General features: G+C 40.1%; 1 protein-coding gene across 3 annotated transcripts in view; it reads right to left on the bottom strand.

The window, feature by feature from the left end:
* lrrk2 (leucine-rich repeat kinase 2) overlaps window positions 1-23047 on the bottom strand; it is a 36482-nt gene extending 13435 nt beyond the window's left edge. The window contains exons 1-25 of one of the 3 annotated variants that reach the window (XM_080907528.1): window positions 22318-23047; window positions 21531-21613; window positions 21074-21183; window positions 19489-19577; window positions 18769-18903; window positions 17607-17741; window positions 15687-15818; window positions 13868-13987; window positions 13375-13535; window positions 13212-13291; window positions 13012-13118; window positions 12688-12817; window positions 12456-12580; window positions 11629-11756; window positions 10136-10280; window positions 9754-9893; window positions 9139-9264; window positions 8539-8709; window positions 7221-7485; window positions 6522-6710; window positions 5195-5310; window positions 1833-1905; window positions 757-950; window positions 416-666; window positions 162-310 (exon numbers count right to left, since the gene is read on the bottom strand). In XM_080907528.1, coding sequence (XP_080763654.1) covers window positions 162-310; window positions 416-666; window positions 757-950; window positions 1833-1905; window positions 5195-5310; window positions 6522-6710; window positions 7221-7485; window positions 8539-8709; window positions 9139-9264; window positions 9754-9893; window positions 10136-10280; window positions 11629-11756; window positions 12456-12580; window positions 12688-12817; window positions 13012-13118; window positions 13212-13291; window positions 13375-13535; window positions 13868-13987; window positions 15687-15818; window positions 17607-17741; window positions 18769-18903; window positions 19489-19577; window positions 21074-21183; window positions 21531-21613; window positions 22318-22453 — 3490 coding nt within the window. In that variant the 5' untranslated portion in view covers window positions 22454-23047. Of the gene's footprint in view, window positions 1-161; window positions 311-415; window positions 667-756; window positions 951-1832; window positions 1906-5194; window positions 5311-6521; window positions 6711-7220; window positions 7486-8538; window positions 8710-9138; window positions 9265-9753; window positions 9894-10135; window positions 10281-11628; window positions 11757-12455; window positions 12581-12687; window positions 12818-13011; window positions 13119-13211; window positions 13292-13374; window positions 13536-13867; window positions 13988-15686; window positions 15819-17606; window positions 17742-18768; window positions 18904-19488; window positions 19578-21073; window positions 21184-21530; window positions 21617-22317 lie in introns of all 3 variants that reach the window. The other 2 variants (XM_080907529.1, XM_080907527.1) reach the window with 2 other exon arrangements.
* Between the last annotated feature and the right edge of the window lie 2697 nt (window positions 23048-25744).

A 25744-nucleotide genomic window follows, 5' to 3' on the forward strand; every position in this document is an offset into this window, starting at 1 on the left:
AAATCAATCATTCTTGAATAACTCTAAATTAAAAACGTCTGATGAAACCTGTAGCATGAAGCTCTTTTTTCACTGTATGTTTAGATAGTAAAATACTACCCAGACTGAACTGATGGTGAAAGAATTAGTGTGGAATTTATCAGTCAGTTGGTAATACTCACGGAGTTTGTTCATAGAGACATTAAAGGTTTCCAGTTTGGGGCAGCTGCTCAGGAAATCTGCAGAAATATTCTCCACGCTGTTCTTGCTCACATCAAGCAACTTAATCTCAGGCAGACAAAGAGCTGTGCACAGCTCAGTGATACAGTTTCTGAAAAGAAAAGAAAAAATCGTCTTTACAATTCTGCAAATGACGTTTGTGGATCCACGATAAGATTGTTTGATGTAAAACTATCAATTTCCTTAAAAACCCTACCCTTCCATATAAAGCTCCTCCAGCGTATGCAGGTTGCGGCCCAGCTCGAAAGGGAATGTGGTGATTTTGTTGAATGAAAGGTTGAGCTGCTTCAGTGATGGACAGGTAACAGCAGGGTCAAAGGTCAGCTGGGGGCCAACGCAGTTACGAGAGGCGTTCAGCATGCTCAGCGAGGGCAGAGACAGCAGCTCCTGTGGCAGCGACTGGAGCTGATTCCCCTGCAGGTCTAGTCGAGTCAAATTCTTCAAACTCTGAGTCAAAAAACAGAAAGAAAAAAAAATGTAGCCCATATTTTTATCTTTTAGTTCTTTTTATTAGTGCAGATCGAATGCAGACCTTACCAAGCAGAGTTCAGAGGGAAACTTGAGCAGACAATTATAGCTCAGGTCCAGACGGTGGATATGCCACAGCTGCTGCTGGACAAAGCCATCGTTGAGACAGGACAGGGAGTCCAGCTCATTCCCAGATAAGTCCAGCAGGTGGATCCTCTCTTTCTCTTTCGGCAGAGCAGCAGAGTTCTCGGCAGACCCCAGCACTGACAAGGCGATAACAAGAGCAAAAGCAATAGTTTCATTACTTAGATACCTTTTATCCAATTAAAACCAATACACAAGAGCACCAGATCCACTTCAGGTATGATAGAGAGCTGGAAAAACACACTTGAAAAAAGTAGCTAGGTGTGGACCAGGAGTCATGCCTGTTGACCTGTCACAGCGCCACCATTGCACTCAGTAAGTCTTTTACAGTGTGGACAAACAAAAACACAACAGCGTGTGAAAGACAAACTGCTGCAACACAAAACATAGCAGCAGCACGCTGTGGTTTTATAGTTACAGAAATAATCTTTGGTCAGTGATGACGGGGGCAGTCCCTTCACGACATTTCGTGACTAAGACCATAAGCTCGTGGGACTGTTGCTCTTCAAGTGGTGGGTTAGAACTGATGCTATCGTTATTGCGTGTTACTGTGTTTCTCAGAACAGTGTCGAGTTTAGCAAACGTCCACAGTGTCTGAGGCTACTGTGGTAAAGCGGGCACCTAAGGACAGCGTGTATTAAGTTCAAATTAAACGGCATTCCAGGATATGGAGCCAGTTTTTACAATTCAAAGCTGCCACAGTCTTTAAGAATCTCATTTACAAAAACAAGCATTGTTAAATTTTGAATATTCCTTATTTTACGTGATGTCTTTAAGAAGGTGTACATGCTTCCAGCATCCTTTCAAATGTGGATATCTTAGTGTCACAAACGGAAGTGTTATCCAAAAAAATAAGATGAATTCATGGAATAAGTTGCTGTTGTCCATGTATGATTTTATATCATTAAAAACAGGATCAGTTATTGAAGAAAAGAAGAGGCAAAGAAGAAAAACAAAGGAGAGACAAATATCAAAGATCACAGATCAGATTTTTCAGATACCTTTCTGACTCGAGCTATTCCGTCCATATCTTCTGCGAAGAGGCTCAGTGTGCTCAGTCTCAGTCTGACCACTCTGGACATACGAGCACAAGAAAGCTTCATATCAGAGTTATAGCAGAGACTGTTACAAAAGAAGGGACTGCTTAGGGAAGTAAATCTCAGAGTCCAAGAAAAGACATTTTTAGGATCATACTTTTTCTTTTTTTTTCCCTTTTTCCCTTTTATTTTCACAAATAGTACATAATTACATAACATAATACAGTGTACAATTCAAAACCAAAAAAATAAACAAACAGACAAACAAACATAAAACAAACAAACTGATAACTAAACACACACAAAAAAAAAACAAAAAAAAAAAAAAACAGCTCAGTTCCATTACAGTGGTAGAACTTAAAACAAAAGAAAGGACTTATGCTGACTCCCCAACCCCAGCTTTACTACAAGAGATATCTGCAGTCAGATCAACTTTAGATAGCCTTTTTACGCAAGATGAAGAGCTTAACCTTACGTTTACTAGACAAAGATTTTATGAACATGGAAACAAACCTGGAAAATACTTGGCATGCCTTATCAAGAAAAGATCTCAAACACAATTTATTACAGTTATTTGTGATGCTCAGAATGAGCGCGTATATGATAGTAAAACTATAAATAGCATTTTTAAAGAATTTTATTGTAGACTATATACATCTGAACAATCAGTTAATGCACTGGAATTAATGGAGGATTTCTTTTCCAGGCTTAGTCTGCCTACTATAACAAATAAACAATAGACTACCCTTAATGCTCCCATTTCTAGAGAGGAAGTACTAAATGCTATAAAAACTTTAAAGAACGGCAAAGCCCCAGGACCTGATGGTTTTTGTAGTGAATTCTATAAAGAATTTAGTGAGCTGTTAATAGACCCGTTACTTAATATGTTTAATTACTCGTTCTTGCATAATAGATTACCTCAGACTCTAAGGGAAGCTAATATCTCTCTTATTTTGAAGAAGGGGAAGTGCGCAGAGTCTTGCTCCTCTTATAGACCGATAGCTCTTCTAAATGTGGACCGGAAGATACTTTCTAAAATATTAGCTACTCGACTCGAAATTCTTTTGCCTGTAATTATTAAAGAAGATCAAACAGGCTTTATAAAAGGCCGTAATTCTCGTAATAATGTCAGACGCCTTCTCAATCTAATTCAGGCTGCTCAGCAAAGGAACATAGGCGGTTTGGTGCTCTCTCTGGATGCTGAAAAGGCTTTCGACCGGATAGAACGGACCTACTTATTTTATACTTTAAATAAATTCAGTCTTGGTGATAATTTCATTAAGTGGGTAAAAATTTTGTATGATAATCCCCAGGCGTCCATCTTGTCTAATGGATTGAAATCAGATAGTTTCCCATTGTATAGAGGAACGAGGCAAGGCTGCCCACTGTCACCTCTTTTGTTTGCCATGGCTATCGAACCATTAGCCGAGGCTATAAGGACGACATCTGATGTACGGGGTTTGCAAATCGATTATGAGCATAAGATCAGTTTATATGCAGACGATGTTTTAATATTTATTTCTGATCCAGAGACATCAGTACCGGCTTTACTTAACATTATTGATACATTTAGTCAATTTTCTGGCTATAAAGTAAATTTGACTAAGTCAGAGGCTATGCCAATTGGGAGCTTTAATTCAGTGCCAACTAGACTGTTTTCTTTCCCCTTCAAATGGTCCCCCACAGGTTTTGTATACTTAGGGATATTTATAACTCCAGAATTTAAAGAAATGTATAAAGCAAATTTTCCCCCTCTGTTCGAGAAGGTAAAGCAAGATTTGGAGAGATGGAATTCCCTACCTGTTTCTTGGCTAGGACGTATAGCTTTGATTAAGATGAATATTTTACCTCGATTGTTATATCCTGTCCAAATGATTCCGGTTATATTTTCAAATAGAGTGATGAAGGATCTGAATAGTTGGCTAAGCTCTTTTATATGGAGCAAACATAGACCAAAACTTAAGATGGCTACACTGCAGCTCCCAGGTTCAGTAGGAGGTCTAGATTTACCAAATATTAGAACATATCAATTGAGTACTCACATGAGTTATATTCATGACTGGGTCACAAATAATTCACACTCTATCTGGTTGGGGATTGAAACCTCTCTTTCAAAGTATCCATTAAGGGACCTATTGTTTTTCAAGAACTTTAAAGATATTAGATTGAGCTGTGATAATCCAGTCACACTTAATACACTTAAGGCCTGGCGGTCAGTATGTCGAATTGAGGAAAGGTTGAAGCTAACATCTATGTTTACTCCTATTGTGAATAATCTTGACTTTCAACCGGGGATGTTTGATATAGGATTTAAGGAATGGAAGAACAAAGGAATTCAGAGACTGAGGGACTTATTCTCCGATAATGTAGTTATGCCATTTGACCAAATGGTTGAGAAATATTCTCTCCCCAAGCATGACTTTTTCCGTTACTTACAGATAAGGCATTATATTTTGCATAGTACTAACTTTAGTGAGAGTCATGAAGTCTCTCCTGTTGAAAAATTATTATTTTTAACAGACAAAGAGGTACCTGTGAAGATATTTTATAAGGCTTTATATTCTGTACTCTCAGGGACGTCACAGAGGCTTAAAGGCAAATGGGAAAAGGAATTAGGTATAGTAATTGATGATGAGGAGTGGGAAGATGTCTGGAGTTACGCCAAATCAATATCAGTTTGTAATCATACCAAAGCAATACAGTTAAAAATTATACATAGAATGCACATATCTATGTTTCGCAGACATCAATATAATCCTACCCTTTCACCCATGTGCCTTAAATGTAAGACAGTAATTGGTACCCTAACTCACAGCTTCTGGTCATGTTTGAAATTGCAAGAATATTGGTCTAATGTGCTATTTGAAATGGAGAAGATTTTCGGTTGTGAATTGGAGATGGACCCTCTGTCTCTCATACTGGGCCTCCCCAGCCGGCGATTAATATCCAAGAATAATAGGAGATTGTACTGTGTTCTCACCTATGCGGCAAGGAAGAATATACTACTCCAATGGATTTATGAAAAAGTACCAACTATTAAAGGTTGGAAAAGAGTAGTGTTGGATTTAGTGCCACTGGAATATCTTACATGTATATTGCATTCAAAAACAGATCAATTCTTTAAGGTGTGGGAACCATACTTGAACTATGTGGAACCTGATGTTTCTAATATTATGTTACAAGGATTCTCTTGAGTGTTTAAACTGTAATGGAACTTTAGGATCATACTTTAAAAAGCGATTAAAAAAAACAAAAAAAAACGGCGATGACAAGTTAAATTTTAGGGCCAAAGCATAAAATACCAAATGTCTTTTAACAGCTCTTACCTCTGCGCTGGCATGTCTGCGGCGGCCCTGCTTCCTCCTTAAGGATTCCCCCCTCAGCTCCTCTGATGAATTGTTGTACGGCTTTGGAGAAAGAGCGCCAGACAGCGAATCGCTTCCTATAAAAAAAGATACACGCAGTAAAACATGAGTGCTTATTCAATACACTTGCAGTATATTTGAACCCTAATCGTTTTTACAGGGTACCAATCGTCATGCGATATGAAATTGTTGCCAACTAGAAGCCGTATTCTCTTGCTGCTGTCACCAAGGAGGTTATGTTTTTGGTCGGGTTTGTGTCTCGTTCTGTCTGCAGACACTGTAGCTCAAAAAAGGTTTCTAAGAAACTGTAATTCTTACAAGTGTGGTGTGCATTTTACTGTATTAGTATTGTATAAATATCCAAAATATAATGTCACATTTGACCTCTGACCTCTCCTTCAAGGTCGATAGATTGATCTGAAGGTTAAAGTAACAATAATGCTATACAGAGCTGTTTCTGTGTGCTGCCCCTGAATCACATGAAAGATTGAAATTGTTTGACTGAACCATATTAGCTTGTTGCATCTTAAACTGTCAGGGAACAAAGCAGCACACTCCATGCATTCATTAAACATGCCCATGTGCTCATAGTGTGAGACACTGGTGATCATTTACAGATGTGCTTTTAATGTGTAGTTCTTAATCGAGTCCATGTGAGACCTCCTTTTGAGGCAAAAGGTCACTGCAAACTGAACGAATGGGTCACTGAGACACCGCCACTTCACTACAAATAGGCCGAGTCTAATCGCAAGTAAAAACATACATGTACAATGAATTACTCTGGCAGTGGAAAATGAAGGATTTCCATGTACAGAATGTTCAGCTGTAGTTCTGAGAAAACAACAACGCTGCTGGAGAACAATGCCACTACAGTGCAACCGACGAGCAATGTTAGAATTATACAGTCTCTCTGAACAGCATGCAAATCTAATAATCAAGTGTCAGTTACGTGTCTTGTTTGTTGCCCGTGCTGGAAGTTATCTAAAAGAGAAGTACAAGTAGTGCTCCAAGTCCGTTTTAGATAATATTAGGATAATATTTTCTACTCTTGGCTCTGTATAATGTTACTGGAATAGATAACCCAGGCACAAAACTCTGGCTGTGAGCACAGCAGCCCACACACAATGTTGTTGACAACTCTGGTTTATGAGGAGCACTAATCAGACAAAACTAGGTTATGGGCAGTGGGAATGGGAGAAGCTACAGTGTTATATAGCTACAGAGTTCAAGAATATGAAGCTGAAATGTCCTCTTTAAGAAAGGCAGGTGAAAATCAGCATCCCTTTACCATCACTCTCCATGTCATCGTTGAAAAACAGGCCGTCTTCCAAAGAGGTAAAGCTGAAGCTGGAGTCGTCGCTCTCATCAGAAATGTAGCCAGAGGTCAAACATGGGTCAGTCACTGACCGAGGGGGACAGCTCACACTTTTGGACCTCTGGAGAAACTGGATGTACTTTGCCAGACTCGTGCCCTTAGCTTGAAGACACAAAGATATTCAAATTAGAGCTGCTAATTGAATCGATTTCCTCTGCAGCTTTTTTCCCATCATCCAATAAAATCCTCATCAGAGTTTCCAAGAACAGAGAGCATCCTTAGTGTGTCAGATATGTTGTTATGGTTCTGTTATGGTTCTGTGCGAGTGCTGCTACTTTTCACTTTATACTTATTCCCTTAGGTAGTAATATTTAAAAAAAAACACTGCAAATATTTCTCTTGCTGTGGATTATGCACAGCTACATGGAATCACATGACATCTGGATAACCTGCGAGCATATCCAGGCTTTTATGTCGTCAAGATAAGTGATCTTATCATAGTGGAATGAAAAAGCATCAAAACCAGTGTCTCTAAGCAGACAGCGCGGGGGTGGTCTTTGTTGGGATTTGGCTCTATATAAATGATTACATTCAAACTCCTTGTTTTATCTAAAAAACAAACAAACATAAAATTGTGATATAAAATTTAAAAACTCAGCAGTTCTTCCTCACTGTTGTTGTAGCGTAGACTGGAAGTTCTGCTTCTTTCGGCCAGCAGGGGGCTCAGACAGGCAGCATCCAGACGGCCTAGCCTGAAGCCGCCCAGGCACAGGGCATTGTTGTTGAGGTCCAGACCCAGACGGCCAAGTAACTGGATGACTGTGGGCCCGTCACCCCTCTTCACGCTCACGGCCAGAGCCCTGCGGAGGTGCTGCTCGTGGCAGCCTCGGCTTAACAAGAGTTCCACCAGTTCCAGAGGTCCACCTCTCTCACAGACCTGAAAAAGACAGGCCATGATCGAGACTGAACTGATTGTCTTATTACAGATTATTCGAGCATGACTGGGAATTGAAAAACACATGAGTGCTAGTATTATTAGTAATGAAGCTTAAGTATCATCAAACACTGTACCAAAAAATTCTTTAGTAACTCCAGTCTTATCCATGTCTCAACCCCTTACTCTAAGAATGATATCACGAATGCAAGTCACCGAAAAAAGTTTCCTCCATAAGATCAGCTCAGCCTTTTAGAAAGGGCGACGAGCCTGGACATCCAGAAGGAGCTCACAGTGGACTTCCTGCTCCTTTGTGTTAAAATGAGCTAATTGAAAAGGTTCAGGCACACAGACAGGATTCCTCCTGGGCACCTCCCTTTGTAGGTTTTGTAGGAATATCCGACTGAAAGGAGAACCTGATGGTTGCCCCACAGATTGCTGGAGAGATTACAGAGATTACATCCTGTCATGCCTGGGAACACCTAGCGTTCCAACATGGGAGAAGGACAGAATATCCTGCTACTGTGACGTGTCTTTGGAGAAACAGAAGAGGATTAATGGATGGATGGATGGATGGATGGATGGATGGATGGATGGATGGATGGACGTACATAATATGTAGTGCTGAACAAAAAAGTAAAGCTGAGGCCTGTCAGAAAAATCAGGGTACTCCTTATGTACGACGTCGATCATGATTGGGACATACACATGTGGGGTTCATCCTCTGGGGAAAATGAATGTCTCCTCTAGGTTCAAAGTCACAGTTATTAATCTTTAAAGCAATGGAAGAGCCACTGTCTATTGAGACAAAATTAAATGGGGACCACTGAGGCTCAGGCAGAGCGGGTCACTACCAATGAGACGGTCTGTGCATCAATCCCTCGGCTCTTATGGTCCATGTGTCGAAGTATCCTTGGACAAAATGCATCCATAGGAGAGTAAGTGTGCATGTGTGAATGTCAGATAAAAGTGCTTAGTCATGGGTAAAAGCACTGTATGCCTGTGTGTGACTGAGTGAACGAGTCAAATCACTCTGAAACCATCGTGACCTCTGACCTGGTAAATGAGAGACTCATTTTTGGTCTTCTTGTTGATGTCAGCTCCCAGCTCAATCAGACACTCAGTCATTGTTGTATCTCCATCCATGCAGGCCTTTTCCAGCATGCTGTAGTGCAGCTCTGAGTCGCACCACATTTTAGACAGAGCCAGGCACACCGACTTCCGCAGCTGATCGCAGACAGACAGAGAGACTAGGAGTCAGAAAGGGCAGCAAGTCTGCTTTCTAGGAAAGCATGTCACAGGAAATATTAAAACAGCAGACAATGGCTTAAACGATTAACGTAATGCGTGGTCATTTGTGTTCACAGAGTAGCCTGTGTTTCAACACAACTGCTTCCTGATATTGGGATAGAGACTATTACCCTTGATCTTGCAACACAGGAAATAATAATCATGAGTAAGGAAGTAATTTTTTTCAAATTACTGGTCAAGTTTAAGTGTCTAAATAAAAAAGGTCAGATATTTGGAATCAATATCTGTATCTGATGATGCCTAGTAGAAAACATTTAAGATCAAACTGATCACAAGGATGTGAACATGTGTGTTGAATTTTAAAGAAATTCATTCAGTTGTTGTTGCTGCGGTGGTCTAACTTACTGGGCTGATGCTCTGGTCAGTCTCTTCTCTAAGGCACTGGAAGATGTGCCTGTCAAAGTCTTCTTTCTGCAGTTCAGCAGCTGCTCCTGAACAGGCGTCCAGCATCCTCAATGCCACCTGTAAACACTGCAAACCAGACAGGAGGAGAAAGTTTACGAGGGCAACACTGTCAGTACTGCCTTTAACAAGACACACAGGGTAGAAATTAGCCTCAAAGGGCACAGCATCCTGCCTTTGAAGGCTTGATTTAAGATCAGATCTACAATTCTGTGACTGTATCACTGTATCCAGACGGCTAGCAACCAATTACATCATAGCATGTGTAATGGCTATTAGCTGAGCTGTCATCCAAATGTGAAAAGTAGGGATTTAAATATACATAAAAATTGGTTATTAGCGTTGTTTTTTTTTAAAAATTGGTTATGTCTTTAATCGTGAAGGATAGGATGAGATAACATTATGAAAAGAAGAACTCCGTAATTTACATTCTGTTCAAATGGGAGCTCTAAGATTTTTTTCTTCAACCCAATAATGTAATTTTTTTATTTTTAATGAAACTACAGGGCGGGTTTATTACGTCATGGCGTTATATCAGAGTAGTAACACTTGGGTCACCTTTAGCAGCATCTCAGAGTCTTCTCTGTACTGAATGAGAGCGGTAACCACAACGGAGGCCAGTACAGGTACGATCATCCTCGAGAGCTTCTTCTTGGACACAACGTAGGTAAGCAGGGTCAGCCCCCAGTAGTGTATCTCTGGAGAGGGCAGGAAATTTAGTGCGAGTGTAGTTATTTGCCTTTAATAAAGTTCTGTTGAGAAAAAGCTTTGTGTTTTTTGTTTTTTTTTTCTTCAGGCAGCTAAAGGCAGTAAACACAGATTTAATGAAGTGAACAAAGGGATTAGTTCAGCTATTCCTAAGTGAAAAACTACACCCCGGATCTCCCTGCAAATCATGTTAAGAGAAAGTTTGGCATTTTTTACAGTGACAAATGTGTACCTCGTTCCTGCGGGAACATTTGTAGTGTATGCAGCACTGTGTCTATCGCCCCCTGCTGGCACAGAAGATCCACCGCACCAGAGCAGTCAGCCAGAGCAGACAGCACCTTCAAACCACATGTTTGAATGGCTGAGCTGCTGATGAACTGTACGCACGTGCATGCATAGAAAGGGAAGAGAGACCGAAATGAATTACAGATAATGCTGCATTAAGTGTTTCTCAAGTGTTGCACACATCTGCATCAGCAGAACGTTAGTAACAAATATAAATGTGGTTATGTACTACTGGCATGGATGAAACATTAATTAGAATAAAAGTTAATGGATATATATCATTTTAGCACACCGTGTAATATATAATGACATAAAACAACTTTCATTAATCTGAGCTTTACTCTTATTCTCTTTTGTCCTTTAGAGTACACTGAAATGCTCAACAGCAGACAGGTTCATGATCTGGGACTCAGTCTACTAAGACTAAGAGAAGTTTCTTGGGTTGTAAAACAAATAAAAATCACATTATCCTTAACATATTTGTCTCAAACGTGAAAGAGCCCCAGTTTGTGAAGAGGAATAGACACAAATCCAGCCTAAGCCATAATCTAGTGTACTTTCTGCGCATCCTAAACACAGACAAATAGGAGGCTTGTGTCAGGAAGCACATCCAGCATAAAAACCGTCATAAATCCAATATACGGATAAAGCCACTGTGGTGACCCCTTGGAAATAAAACAACAGCCAAAAGTGCCCTGTTTGAATGCTCATTTTGAATGATTATGCCTTCTTTAGCACTCTGGGTTTCAAATGCACAAATTATTACGTTAAATAAACTGCTATTCAGACATTATTCTGCCACAGATGTCACGGCCTTTGGCAACAGAGTTTTTGCTGTTTGTGTTCTTTTAAAACATAATGAAGCACAAAAAACGTATTCAGTTATTAGTCATTGTGTGAAGTCGCGACTTCTTTATCATAAAACACTAAATATGAGACAAATGACTGTTTAGACTTGACAGACGTTCACTTCCTCGATGACATGTGGTGTCTTTTTTCTGGTTTTTACTCTTTTCCGAGGCTGATTCAGTCAGTGTTTATCATCCACACTCAAGCATAAAGACGGACATTTTCAACGTCCATACCAATATGAAAACTGAGAACAGTGTGTGAATGTGAGAGTGAGTGAATAGTGGCATTGTAAAGCGCTTTGGGTGCCTTGAAAAGTGCTATATAAATCCAATCTATTATTGTTATTAAATCTTTTCAGAAATGCAATCACAATCCTTCTGATCTTCTAGTTGCAGAACAGGCTACGATGCAGTTTATAAAACGAATGGGTGAACTGTCGTTTCATTCAGGCGCTCTGCAGCCTGAATCATTTTCTCTTTATTGAAAGAAAAATCTCTTAAAAATAAAACCCGATTAGAATCTCCAATTGGGCATTTCAAAACAAAACCAAAATGCTCAAAATGTTGAAAAAGTGTGTGTTGCCCATACCCTGTTGAGAGCTTCCAGGTAGAGGATGTGAGCTCCTTCCACCACACACTGGTTTTTCAGGACCTTCAGAGACACGTCGGCCATGTCGGGATCTGCGACTGAGTTGCCGTGCTCCCTTAAACTCCTGTCTGAGAAGGAAACGAGTGAGGACAAGGACATGAGTAAACACGGACCCTCAGACACAACCGAAAGAGTTTTTTTTTTTTAAATATCACAGGGCATAAGGATTACAAAGAATCTGTCTATTGTTTTTTCTCGTATTCATACAAACTGAGCCAGGCTACTTGCCAAAAAGGACTTACAATAGATACACACTTGTTTGCCAAGCAATCAAATACAATGAACCATGCACGTTCGTCATATAAAGGTCTTACCGCCTTTGCATAACTGCAATGTGAAACCAAAATGAACTGGATCAGATATACACAAGAGAACAAAAACAGGAACCGTGGTTTAGACTCTCAGATGTGAAAAGTCCCTTAAATTAAAGAGCACATGTAGCAAAATTCCATAACAAAAATAGCTGATGTGCTCTGAGGGCTGCAAAATTAGCGAATAGATGCGATTTCCTCATTATGAGCAGCTCATTTCACATTACACTGTGACTTAGTACTAGTCAAAATAATACTCATAAATTATATTCTCCATCTTCCTCTGGGACGAAGCTTAGTGCGGTAAATAAGCTGCCCTGTTGGAGAAGATGGGAAAAAAAACTTTACTTGTGCGACCATTAACTTTTGTTTGGCAGGTCACCTCTGCGCACAAACACCACACAAAGAACACGTAGCTGCTGGGAACGGAAGTGAGAAAAGAAAACAAGAGCGTACCCGGGCAAAGGAAGACCAAGCTGGCTTGCAGAGCCTCCAGCTGAACCTCGGGATTAAAGTTATGAAACTTCATGGTGCTGAGGATCTGGTTCATGGCCATGGTCAACTCATCCAGACTGGCGGCCCTACAAATACAGGGAGACTAGTTTCAAAGCTTGTGAGAAACACTAAATGCTCTCCTCAGTGTGTCTGAATTTTTTCATCGTAGAATGTGAACCGTCTTCGTTCGCACCTTCCCTGGAACAGCAGGTTTAACAGTTTGCAGGCACTGATGGAAACCTCGGCTGAGTCTGAATGTCTCTTCATCATCTCCACCAAATTCACATGAAGGCCACTTGACAGCAGCAAAGAGCGCATCTTACCTGCAAACAAAGCAAACCGGTTACCGTGGCAACAGCCAAAACAGCAGTGTTTTTATATTATATAGAGATATATACATAGCATCTGTAGCATAAGCTTTTATTACAGGCTGCAGGCGGCAGTTTCAGCACAGACAAACAAACAGATGTTGATCATAACTGCATCTCTGCACACCGTGTGGAAACGTGAGACTCACTGTTGTTTGCGATGAGTGTGGCGATGGCGCTGGTAGCAGCGTTAAACACATTGGGAGACGCAAAGTGAAGCAGCATGGCCGCCATCAGCTGTCTATAAACAGGAGTCCTGTGGAGCAAATACCCAAACGCCATCATTACATTCAGTTCTCGCACAGATTCAACGGCTATGAACGCACGTGTGGAGATGTCACTGTGTCACCTTTCATCCTGCTCTTCTTCTAGATGGTTCAGTGCAGCTCCGTGCAGAAACAGACTGTGAATGGCCCAGCACGCAGCTTCCTGAGACGGTACAAGTGATTTTTAAATAAGTTCAAGTCTTCAGGAGTACCATGTAAAACTCGAAAGCCAAACGTTAGACAGACCTGAACATCTGGCTCATCTGCGTGGAGCTCCAGTGCAGTAAAGCATTCCCTCATCCAGCTCAGCTCCATGTCCTCCACCTGCCCGTTACCCCTGTTCTCCTCCTCCTCTCCTTCCTCCAGACCCTGCTCGGCCACCGCCTTGTTCTGCACGATGGTTGCAGCTAACAAAAAGGACAAAGTCTGTGTCAATCACTGTGTCATTTTTGCAGAATGGAGAAAGGTCAAGAGACAGTTGCATTTTAGTATCATCTGGTTTTTACCACAAAGCTTGGCAACTGCTTTGGGTTATTCGTCTGCGTCTACATCTGCTTAAAAACAGATGCAGGGCTTGAAGACTTTAGTGAAATAACTAAGCAAACATCACGGTTATATGGAAAATGTGCTGCTTCTGAACTCCAATATTTCAAAAAATGTGCAACATCACTATATATTGATGTTGAGTTTAAGACCATCACACGTCCATTAAATATAGTTTGTGAATGTGGGTCCTCACTGAGGTTAGCCAGGCAGGACAGAGCAGCGGCTTGCAGCTTGGGGTTGTTAGGGAAAGTCTGACAGGCTCTGACTGCGACTCTGTGGACACCATTCCTCACCAGGATGTCGTTGTAACTCTCTGCAAGACACCATAAGCCGAGCACCCAGAATTAATACTCTGATTACTTTGATAACTCTCCTCAATCTTCATCTGTCATCTGAAAAAACACGTTAGTTTATCCGAACGAATGAAATCCAAACACTGCTGTGTTGACAGTGAGGATTCAACAAACAGTGTTATCATTACTAGTGTTATTCATGAGTTATTTATTAACTGTACATCTGAGAGCTGGACCCATTTAACACTGTTTTTTTAATTTTATTTAGTTTGTATAGTTAACAACAATGATACTTAATAATGTTCACTGTTGGCTCAGAAATATAGATAGATAGATAGATAGATAGATAGATAGATAGATAGATAGATAGATAGATAGATAGATAGATAGATAGATAGATAGATAGATAGATAGATAGATAGATAGATAGATAGATAGATAGATAGATAGATAGATAGATAGATAGATAGATAGATAGATAGATAGATAGATAGATAGATAGATAGATAGATAGATAGATAGATAGATAGATAGATAGATAGATAGATAGATAGATAGATAGATAGATAGATAGATAGATAGATAGATAGATAGATAGATAGATAGATAGATAGATAGATAGATAGATAGATAGATAGATAGATAGATAGATAGATAGATAGATAGATAGATAGATAGATAGATAGATAGATAGATAGATAGATAGATAGATAGATAGATAGATAGATAGATAGATAGATAGATAGATAGATAGATAGATAGATAGATAGATAGATAGATAGATAGATAGATAGATAGATAGATAGATAGATAGATAGATAGATAGATAGATAGATAGATAGATAGATAGATAGATAGATAGATAGATAGATAGATAGATAGATAGATAGATAGATAGATAGATAGATAGATAGATAGATAGATAGATAGATAGATAGATAGATAGATAGATAGATAGATAGATAGATAGATAGATAGATAGATAGATAGATAGATAGATAGATAGATAGATAGATAGATAGATAGATAGATAGATAGATAGATAGATAGATAGATAGATAGATAGATAGATAGATAGATAGATAGATAGATAGATAGATAGATAGATAGATAGATAGATAGATAGATAGATAGATAGATAGATAGATAGATAGATAGATAGATAGATAGATAGATAGATAGATAGATAGATAGATAGATAGATAGATAGATAGATAGATAGATAGATAGATAGATAATGTTTCTACAGTCGGCAGGTGGGACAGTGGAAGTTCCAGATGCTTGAGTTACCACTCTGTTTAGTTCTGCTCTCACTCTTCATTTACTTTTACTTTCACTTTCGTCAGCTGTGCCATTTAATTGAGGCACAAAAACTGCTGATAAAACAACAGCAAACAAAACCGTGAGTGGGAGAATGAGCTCAGCGATCACTGAGAAATGTTACTGAAAGACTAATTTACCTAATTAACCAGTATATAATATAGTATGTAAAATGTCTACGTGGATGTAATTCAAAAGTCTTATGAGTCTAATTCAATAGCTCTTATCAGCTATGATAATACACAAATTAATATTCTGCATTTGAAGTGAAACACAAAAGTGCACAAAACAAATCTGCATCCACAAAAACAATGTCAGTACTAAATTACATTAGAGGAAGAAGAAGGCCATAAAAATATGATTAAAATATGATTCTTCTCCTTTTCCACTCGCTCTGACCTGAAGTAAACCTTTTGAACAGGCAGCAGGCCTTCTCCTGCAGCTCCTCCACCTCAGGGAAAGCATCCATGGCAGCGATGATGGTGCTGTAGCACCGAGTGCCCCCTGACATCAACACCTCCACGTTACTGCCTGCAAAAGACAAGTACGCAACTCCACCTGAGTCTTTGAGTACTGCTGAATTACAAATAGCACAAAACTGTAATGAGTAGTATAAGACACTTACATACTAGCTATAAATAAGATTTACATACTCGACCAACAACAAAATTATTTAAATTTTTTTTACATATTCCATACAGAAATCATTCAGATCTGAATCAGCTCAAAATTAGATTATGCATAAAAGTAACGCACCATCTTCTGTACAGTCCTGCGTATTTCAGAGAACATCTCTGAAGTGCGATCGGTTCATTTCTCTCTCAAAAATATTAACTGCAGCTTCTCAATACAAGCCAAGAATAACTGAAATGGCTGAGATGGGAGCATAGCTGATCCATCTTCCACTTCACTCTAAGAGTAGTAGATGGAGTAGCTTAAAGTACATCTACTTATAAGTCATATTTATAAAAGGTACTGAATGAGTTACGGCCCTTCCAGGCTCATTTGTGATGTTGCCTAATCTCCCCTGCCTTACAGCAGGTACGACAATTTGCAGCTGACTCCACTTAATCAGGTTAAGGATTATTTAAGTTTAATCATTAATATATATTTTGTTCCTATTTTCAGCTCTCTGTCCTTTTTTTTGACTCACTCGGACTGTTACTGGTACTTTCCACCATTCTCCTGGACTTCCTGGCAGCATAACAAAAGTCTCTTTTAAACAGTGTTATCTTTGCAGAACTTGCTCTCCAGGCAGCAGTGAGTGCCTGCTTTTAAAGAGTGCAACCTCTGGGTTTATTGCAATGACCAAAATAAAAGGAATCCCAATTAGAAGCTACTGTTAATGTTAAGTGCTTTTTAAGTTGAAGATAAAGTAAAATATCTCATCAATATCAGAGAAAATACCAAAATAGTGATCAACTTTAAAATCCTTTGGTAAATTGTCATTGATGATCGTTTTCATTTTAAATTAAATATATCGACTTCCCGTATAAGACACAATACATGATCGTTAATTCTTGGTGTTACAGATTAAACAGATAAGGGGCCGTAATAAAGTTGGACAGCAAATGCCTTCGATCTGTTCTGGCCTCCTAACTCACACCATTTTAAATTATGGATAACTCTTTGGAAGATGCCATAAGAAATAACAATAATAATAATAATAATAATGCAATCTTTGTAATCCTAAAAACAGGATTCGGACTTCCCACATCCTGATAATTAAAATAAATTTCATGGAACTGTAGGAAGTCTCCAATTCAATTATCTGCTGCATTCGTAACATGTTTGACTGGGAAATATACTTCAGAGAGTCTTCACTGAATGAGCTGCTATGTTTTCTCACAATGACAATTTGATGTTTTTCTTTCCAAACATGCACGGCTATCCTGTCCCACAAGTTCTCAGAAGGACACTAATTTTACTCCTATTTAATGGCATTAGAGGGATAATGGAAATTAAATCAAGAGTCCCTAAAAAGCATTGCAGTGACATCACGGTCTGATGGTCCATCTATAAATGGACCATGCGAGGTTTTATGAGCTTGTTTCATAACCTGTGTTTGTTACCACTGTGACTTCAGCAAAGCAAAAAGAAGATGACATTAGCCGAGGGAAACCACACAGCCACACACAAAGGACAACTACACCAAATCTCTCTATTCAAACTAAGACTCAGCTACACAGATCAGGCATAACGTTTTATAAGAACCAACACACAGCACTTTTTTTGGATTGTGCAGTAAGAATAACACGGGGTTTTTTTTCTTTACTCTATGGCCATCATAAAGATCACTGTGATGTCATCAGGACTTACCAGGGTGAGTCAGAGGAAGCAGCACTTTTAAAGCCTGCAGCTGCATCTCCCAGTAGTCCGGAAACCTCTGGAGAGCTGCCAGAACCACAGCGTGATCCTGGTTCTCCACAAACTCCACAAGGTGCTCATCGCTGACTGCAAACACAGACGCAGTAAAGATATACGGCTGCTGTTCACCAACACACAGAAGAAAATGTTAATGTGAAGCTAACAAAAAGCTCAATTAGACATGCTGCATCGATGACTATATGCCAAAAGTTGTGTTCCAAATGTACACAAGCTAATCTTCAGTAACATTCGACATTAAAATAGAAGTACATAGATGTATCTGTATGTTCTTTTTCTTTTTTTGTTAACTTTATTCAAGGTTTTATTCTTCTGTGCACCATGTTTCTCTTTTGTCATGTCTCCATTAATATGTATAAACAAGCTAACATGTCAACATCCTCACATTAGCACATTAGTAATTGAATACGGTGACATTATGTGATTGAAACTGCAGGATGTGTGCTCTTCTGCATTGATTATTAGATTAATAAGTAGCTGAACAGGTGTACCTTAAGAAGTGTAGACTGACTAAAAGTAAACAAATTCTGGTAAGAATTCAGAAAAAGTCATTACAGACTGGAAACATTGCAAGAAATACACACAAATGCAAAATCACAGTGAGATTTATGAAAGGTGTGTCCCAAAAAGCAGTGACGATGATGATGTAAGAGAGAAGCCTGCATCACTAAGGCAAATAAGAACGAGAAAGTCCAACTGAAGAAACGTAAGCAGGAAGACAGGAAAGGCACAACTTTACAAAGTGTTTCCTCGAGAATTTAACGGGTTAAAATAGCAAATGTTAAATACCATTCCCCCCAGGACTCTCGCTGCGGCTCTTTATTTCACTTTTCTTTAGGCATTCACATTCCGACTTGGAACCACCCTCAGGTCACAAAGACAATGACTGCACGCTGTATTTAACAAGCATTACACTCGCATGACGTAGAGCATAGTTGTTAAATTAGTTTAATCTCTTTTCTAAAATAAAAGTCAGGCAGTGTCACTGATCAGTGTAAGACACATACCAAGCTAGAAACACAAAGACAGTGTAGACTACACATTTAAGTTCATAATAAATCCACACGCTACGAGGTTGGAGTGTGTATCTACCCACCTTCCTCCAGAAGCAGCTGCAGAGCTGTGCAGCCTTGGAGTTGCACTTCTTCGCTTGTAGGAAACGCCTTCATGGCGTACACCACAAGGCCAAACACGTCCTCCTCCTCATCCAGTAGCAGCAGAGGAATCTTGGCTATGTATGAGAGATAAAATGTCAAGTACAATGAATATCTGTTTGCAGCCAGTCACCAAACTGAGATTATTTTCTGCTTCGATTATCTTATCCGAGCCTCTCGTTAAACTCCCCGTCTTGTTTTATACCCAACCAGCTCAAACAAAAAGCAAAAACCCTAAACCTGAAGATTAAAAACATTTCAGAATTTTTACTCTATTGACCGCTCCTCTTATTACAATGTATGGGTTAGCTATGTTATCAGAAAATGGTTTTTTTCATGAATGCATGTTGGATAAGTGGTGAAATTCTTCTGACAAGCACAGATATTATTATTAGATTATACAAACATTTTTAGAAGCAGGAAATATTTGTTCCATTGTTGCTGGGTATGCAAATGCTTGAATTAGCTGAAACTCTGCATTTCTAAGAAGCCTCAAATCACTCAGCTACACATCAGAGTAGAAAGGAGTGTGACCGTGCAGGCAAACAAATCACTGAAAGAAAAACAAGGTGGTTAACTTGCTCACATTAAAGAGTCTTAAATGACAAATAAGGCTTTTGCAGTGCCATCTGTAGCAGGAAGGATCTTCGGTGTATTCATACCTGATCTGAGCAGCAGGGCCAAGGCTCTGAGTGCAACCATGGTCACTCGACAATCTGCGCTGTACTGAGATAGCACCTTAAGGATCTGCCTGAAAAACATACAACAAGCAAAAACTTCACCAAAGCTGTCGCCAAATAGATTTGGTCATTTTTTTCATCTCCATTGAAAGACCAAACCTTTGCAAAAATTAACTGAATTAAAACTTATTTTATGATATATATTGTTTTAACTACTTCACCCTAAATACTAACTTGATCATTTGATTATTAAATGAAAAATGGCTGTCTGTTGTGTTATTCTAAAATTGTGTAAGCATTGCTGCTAACACAAATGCCTGACATGGAGAATTAATTAATTAATAGAAATTGGCACGTGTAAATAGGGTCATAGCAGCTAAAGCTGGTGTCAAATAATCTGAATCAAATTCTATAAACTTGATTCTATAAACCTAAAAGGAAATGTGCCTCAGATTCAAAGAAATTCAATTCAGTATGGTCCACATTCATTTTTCTAAAATCAGAATTGAGAATTTTACTAAAGTGGAGTAAAAATTGAAGGGGTTAGTCTCCTTTTTGCCTCGAGATTTACCATGACTCGAATCTCCTATTCGACCACATCCCAGAGGAGCCCTACCAGACTGAGAACTGGTGACTGTGGAGGTCATTTAAAGGTCAGCATAGGCATTGTCATGTTCAAGAAACCAGATTGGGATGATGATCTTATACATGGTGCACAGTTGTGTTAAAAATGATGGATACACTGGTCATAAAGGGATGAACATGATCAGCAACTATACTCTGTTACGCTGTGGCTTTTTAATGACGTTTAAGTGGTTCTGTTGGTACCATTTCGTCACTATCCGCCTGAACACTTGCTACAAGGCAGGATGGATCCATGCATTCATGCAGTTTATCCCAAACTCTGACCCTCACATTTGAACATCACAACAGAAATCAAGCCACATGAGAGCAGGTAACGTTTTTCCAGTTTTTCTGTCGTCCAATTTTGACGAGACTGTTTGAACCGTAGCATTAGTTTCCTGTTCTTGGTTGACAGGAGTGACACCCAGTGTGGTCTGCTGCCCCTGTAGCTGTTTCAATGATCAACATGTTGTGCATCTCTGCTGTGCATCTCAGAGGAACATTCAGAGATGTTCTACTGCAAAACTTGATAGTGACAAGTGGTTGTTGGAGTTACTGTTGCCTTACTATAAAGTCTGACTATTGTCCTCTGACCTCTGGTATCAACAAGGGGTTTTTGCCCACAGAACTGCCGTTCACTGGACATTTTCTCTTTGAACCACTCTCTGTAAACCCTAGAGATTGTTCTGAGGGGAAAAACCCAGCAGTTTATGAATTACTCAGCCCAGCCCATCTGGAACCAACAGCAACAACATGCAACGTTCAAAGTCACTCCAATCACCTTTCCTCCCAAAATTAATGCTTGGTTTGAACTTGAGCAGGTTGTCTTGACCACGCCTATATATTTCATGTACCTTCGTGTGGCATGAGCCATCATGATAGTCATTCATTTAAATGAGTGGTGCTGCATAAAGCCCACAGCTGCCAGAGAGTCTTCACTTACTGGTGCACTCCCTCTACCTCCCACTCTTGGGCTTCATCCAAAGGTCTGGTTAGCTGGTCCAGTGTAGTGGGGCATATTTCAATCAGCTGACACAGCAATGACCAGCCAACCTGTGAAAAGGAAGAACAAACAATTTATTAAAATGACGGGAATGAGTCATTACAATAAACCAATGAAAAGTAATGATTCTGATCTCAAGCATACACATTACAGTACTGAGAAAATATGAATCTTACAATCTCACTTTCAGTTTGCTTCAATATGTAGTCTTACCTCTGATAATTAGCATTACACAGCAGTCACAAGACATGCTAGATTTTGTGTAGGCGCGTCAGTCCACAGATGATTTTGTCAACAACAAAGAGCGAGTGATGCTGCTGAACACACCTCACCTTACCTCACACAGATAGCACCACCTGCCATTATAATGGCTAATTTTCGTTGTGTCATTCATTACCTGCTGGACTCCTCTGCTGCTGATGTGGGTAGACAGAACCAGCACGAGGGGCACGTGGACATCTTTGTCTTCAAACAGTTCAGCTGCTGCAGCATGGAACAAGAGATAAGAAGACACGATGAGTCCCATTAGTTTTGAATAAAGTGACTGGGTCTTTTACCCTCATTCCTGTTTTTAAATGTGCATAACAAGGCAGCATTACAGCAGGACTTTACTGTGCAGGTACAAGTCTGTGCTTAAAATCTACTAATCTAAGTAAATCTCATTTTAAATTTGATTTCAGGTAACTTGAATGTGTTTTCACGCCTAGTCTTAAGTAAACTATAATGGCCTTAGTATGACCCCAAAGACATTATGTTTTGTATTTAAGATAAGATATGCTTTATTTATCGCCAAAACTGGGAAATTACTCTGTAAAAACAGCTAAATCATTAACCTGCTGTATAACAAACCTTAAAGTAGGACATATGAACAAAGAAATACAGCATCAATAGACTAGAAGATGGAAGGATGGAAGGGAAAAAATGCACAAAAGGAGCAGAGTTTGTTTGTTTTTGTTTTTTTTAAAGAGCTCAGTGAATTACATTGTGGTCTGAAATAAATAAAACCATAAAAACGATCATGCAAAATTATTGAATGCCATATCACATTTCACACTGGGCAAATACTACTTGATTTTTTTTAATCTGACCTAATTCTCATAAGGCAATGCAAAAATGCCAAAAGGAAATGATGGCTGTTTATGAGCAGCGTGATGATGCACACGCTTAAACAATGTGCTTCCTACCATAGTCGGTGTGCGCCAGGAAAAGCAGATCCTGGATGATTTGAATCAGCGTGCACAGTTGCCTGTCTTCCTGGGGAGTTTTCAGCCTCACCAAAAGTTTTTTCAGCCTTTCTTCCAGCTCCTCTTTGTTAACCATGGTCTTTAAAGCGCCCTGTTCCAGCTGACGACGACTTGACGTGCATTGAAATCAATCACTGCGCTCTCTCTGAACCGACAACGGCCTTCGAGCGGCCACACTGAGCGCAGCGTTAGCGTATAAATAACTCACTGAAAATCCACTGTAGTTACTCATGTCTTTACAAATCATTACTGAATTGCTGTGTTGCATAATAATACAGTAGCTACAGAAAGCTATAAGTGGCTGTTGCTACAAGGGAAGCGGTCAGTGTCGCGGAGTTTCGGTTCCGACATCACAGTCCTCGGCTAACTTTCCTGTGGCAGAGAATAAGTTCCTCTTTGCGGAGTCGGTGACTTTATGTTGCTTGGATGTGAAAACGAAGCGAGTCCTCTCTGAAAGGCGTGTTCCTGCTTTCCTACGATCGCATCATATGACTGCAGGCAGTAAAAACTCCCCGCTTACAGAAGAGGAAGCTGAAAATAGAGTCAGAGAGAATCCGACTTTCTCTCTGACAGGGGAAGCGAGTCAGACAGAGAGCCAAGTCAACGGCACTTACGTTACCCCCCAACGGGTTTTTTGTTGTTTACTTCAAGCTACACTTTTACAAGCTAACGAGTGGCTTGAGTTAGCCCTCCCACTCTGCGTCTAATGCCAGTTGCTGATTTACAGATTTACAACAATGCAGCTTGACCTGGTACTGACATTTGCTGTGTATGATGGAGGAAAATTCCCACACTAAAGCAAACTCTAAAATAGTTTTTAAATTATTTCAGTTAATCTCTAAATTAGGTGTCCTCCCAAAGTAATCACCCCTGTATACTAGAAGTGGCGGATCGATACCAAAGCTTGTATTGGTATTGAATCGATGATAGGTAATATGATCGATATTTTGTTTTTCTAATGCTGTGTTCCTGAATAAGTCGGAAGTTCCGAGCTCCCGGTCAGAAATATTTTGTGGAATGCCCCCCCTCAACTCAAAAATCCCACCACAGCAGCAGCCTCACATAGAATTAACAATACTAGATGGCATCACTGAACGTAAACAACAGTAAAACTGTGTACTTTTAATCTGTACTGCCACTGTTGTCTAGTTGTGACTCAATAAAGTCATAGTAGAGAAATTCCTACAGGCATTGCTGTTTGCAGTGTTTTCATTTACAGCTATAAATATCTGGACACCAGGTGCACCTAAGTCATGTGACTCCACAGCAACAAACCACAGGGAGGAGGAGGTGAGGGTGGAGCAAAGGGTGGCTGAAAGGACCGGTGTTTGCACAGACGTGGCTGCTTTTTCATGAAACAGGAGCAATATCAATGCTGGGATCAGTACTTTCAATATTTGTATCAATGCACGCATCCCCACTTGTTAGAGTTACACTGTATTGCTGTTTTTTTTGCAATATGATTTGGCTTCCAAAGTAAAAACTTTCTCAGTGTTGCTTTGTACCTAATGTGCAAAATTGGAAACAGTTTGGTCAGAATATTTTAGCATCCGCTTGGCTTGCTGCCTATAAGTTGGAGTTTTTCCTGGGTTTGTTCCCTGCACCTTTGAATTGGAGAATGGGTCCTGGCTGTCGTCTGCGCCCGTGCACCAAACGATGGTTCAGAGTACCTGGCCTTCTTGGAGCCTCTAGGTGGTGTGCCTGAGGATGCTGTCGTCTTACTGGGAGACTTCAACGCTCATGTGAGCAACAACAGTGAGACCCGCAGGCGCGTGATTGGGAGGAACAGCCTGCCAGATGTGAACCAAAGCAATGTTCTATTACTAGACTTCTGTGCAAACCACAAATTGTCCATAACAAACACCATGTTCAAACAAAAGGGCGTCTATAATTGCACATGGCAATAAGAGACCCTAGGCTGCAGGTCGATGATCAATTTTGTATCATCAGATCTGCGGCCATATGTTCTGGATACTTGTGTGAAGAGAGGTGCTGAGCTCTCAACTGATCACCTGATCCAAGTCATGTGGCGGGGGTGGATGCTGGACAGACTTGGGGCGCCTAAAGGTATAGTAAGGCGGCGACCTCCAGCTCGCACTGTAGCAGTTCGCAGCTGAGTGTAAAGTGGCAGGAATGAGAATCGGCTCCAAGTCTGAGGCCATGGTCCTCAGCTGGAAAAGGATGTTGTGCCCACTCCGGGTCAGGGATGAGTTACGGTCCCAAGTGGAGGAGTTTAAGCAGCTCAGAGTCTTGTTGATGACTGCTGGGTGTGGAAGATAAACAGACAGATTTATGCTGTGGCTACAATGATGCGGTTGCTGCTGAGTGTAAAAGCAAAGTTCTTGATTTAGCTGGTTGAGCTACGTCCTTACTCTCACCTATGGTCCTGAGCTTTGGGTAGTGACCAAAAGATTGAGATCACAGATACAAGAGGCAGAAATTAGCTTTCTCTGAAGGGTGGCTGGCCTGCGAATGCCTTGGTGTTCCTTGGGATAAGCTGGAGGAGAAGGCTGGTGAGAGGGAAGTCAAGGCTTCTCTCCTTAGGCTGCTGCCCCTGCAACCTGGCCCCAAATAAGGAGAAGAAGATGGATGGATGGGTAGACTGATGGATGGATATGGGATCATTTCAACAGGTTGCTCTCCAGTGAATTCTATTGAAAATGTAGCTGCATGGAACAGACTGCAGCATTGTAAATAATAATTTCTTTATGCAGTTTAACTTACCAATGCAAATGATATTGTGGGATTAGTTTCTGATCATGATAATATAATAATAAAAGCAGCTATGAAAAATATATAGATATATAGTGTTAGGGAAAATATTCTAAAACACTTCTTCAGTAAAGACTCAGAGAAGAGAAACACACAGAACTTCTTGCTAGCAAGGGCAGCCTCCAGACTGAGACTCGCACTAAGAAACTGCCCCGGTCTTTATTTATACTTCAGTGTGTGTGTGTGTGTGTGTGTGTGTGTGTGTGTGTGTGTGTGTGTGTGTGTGTGTGTGTGTGTGTGTGTGTGTGTGTGTGTGTGTGTCCTGCTGATCAAAGGGTCATAAAACATGAAAGCACAAAAGGTACATCCTTGGTCATAAAGAGGGTAGTCTCCCCCACCCTAGATGGCACGGTGAGGAAGTCCAGCAGTTAAGGCACTTAGACTAAAACAGACATAGCTACGTTAAAACAATAAAACAAGGTACGACCTCTCCCATGCTCCCAGGATGTGGGGGTGAACCAAGCCTGCTAAAAATCACACATCCTGTCACTACCAAATAACTACAAACAGCATCCTACCATAAGCAAACTTATATCACTAAAAGATTATACTGACTACTAAATACAATTTTCCATTGACATATAGAATAAAATAT

The sequence above is a fragment of the Rhamphochromis sp. 'chilingali' genome (assembly GCF_963969265.1).
Source record: "Rhamphochromis sp. 'chilingali' genome assembly, chromosome: 2".
In the NCBI taxonomy this organism is placed as follows: Eukaryota; Metazoa; Chordata; class Actinopteri; order Cichliformes; family Cichlidae; genus Rhamphochromis; species Rhamphochromis sp. 'chilingali'.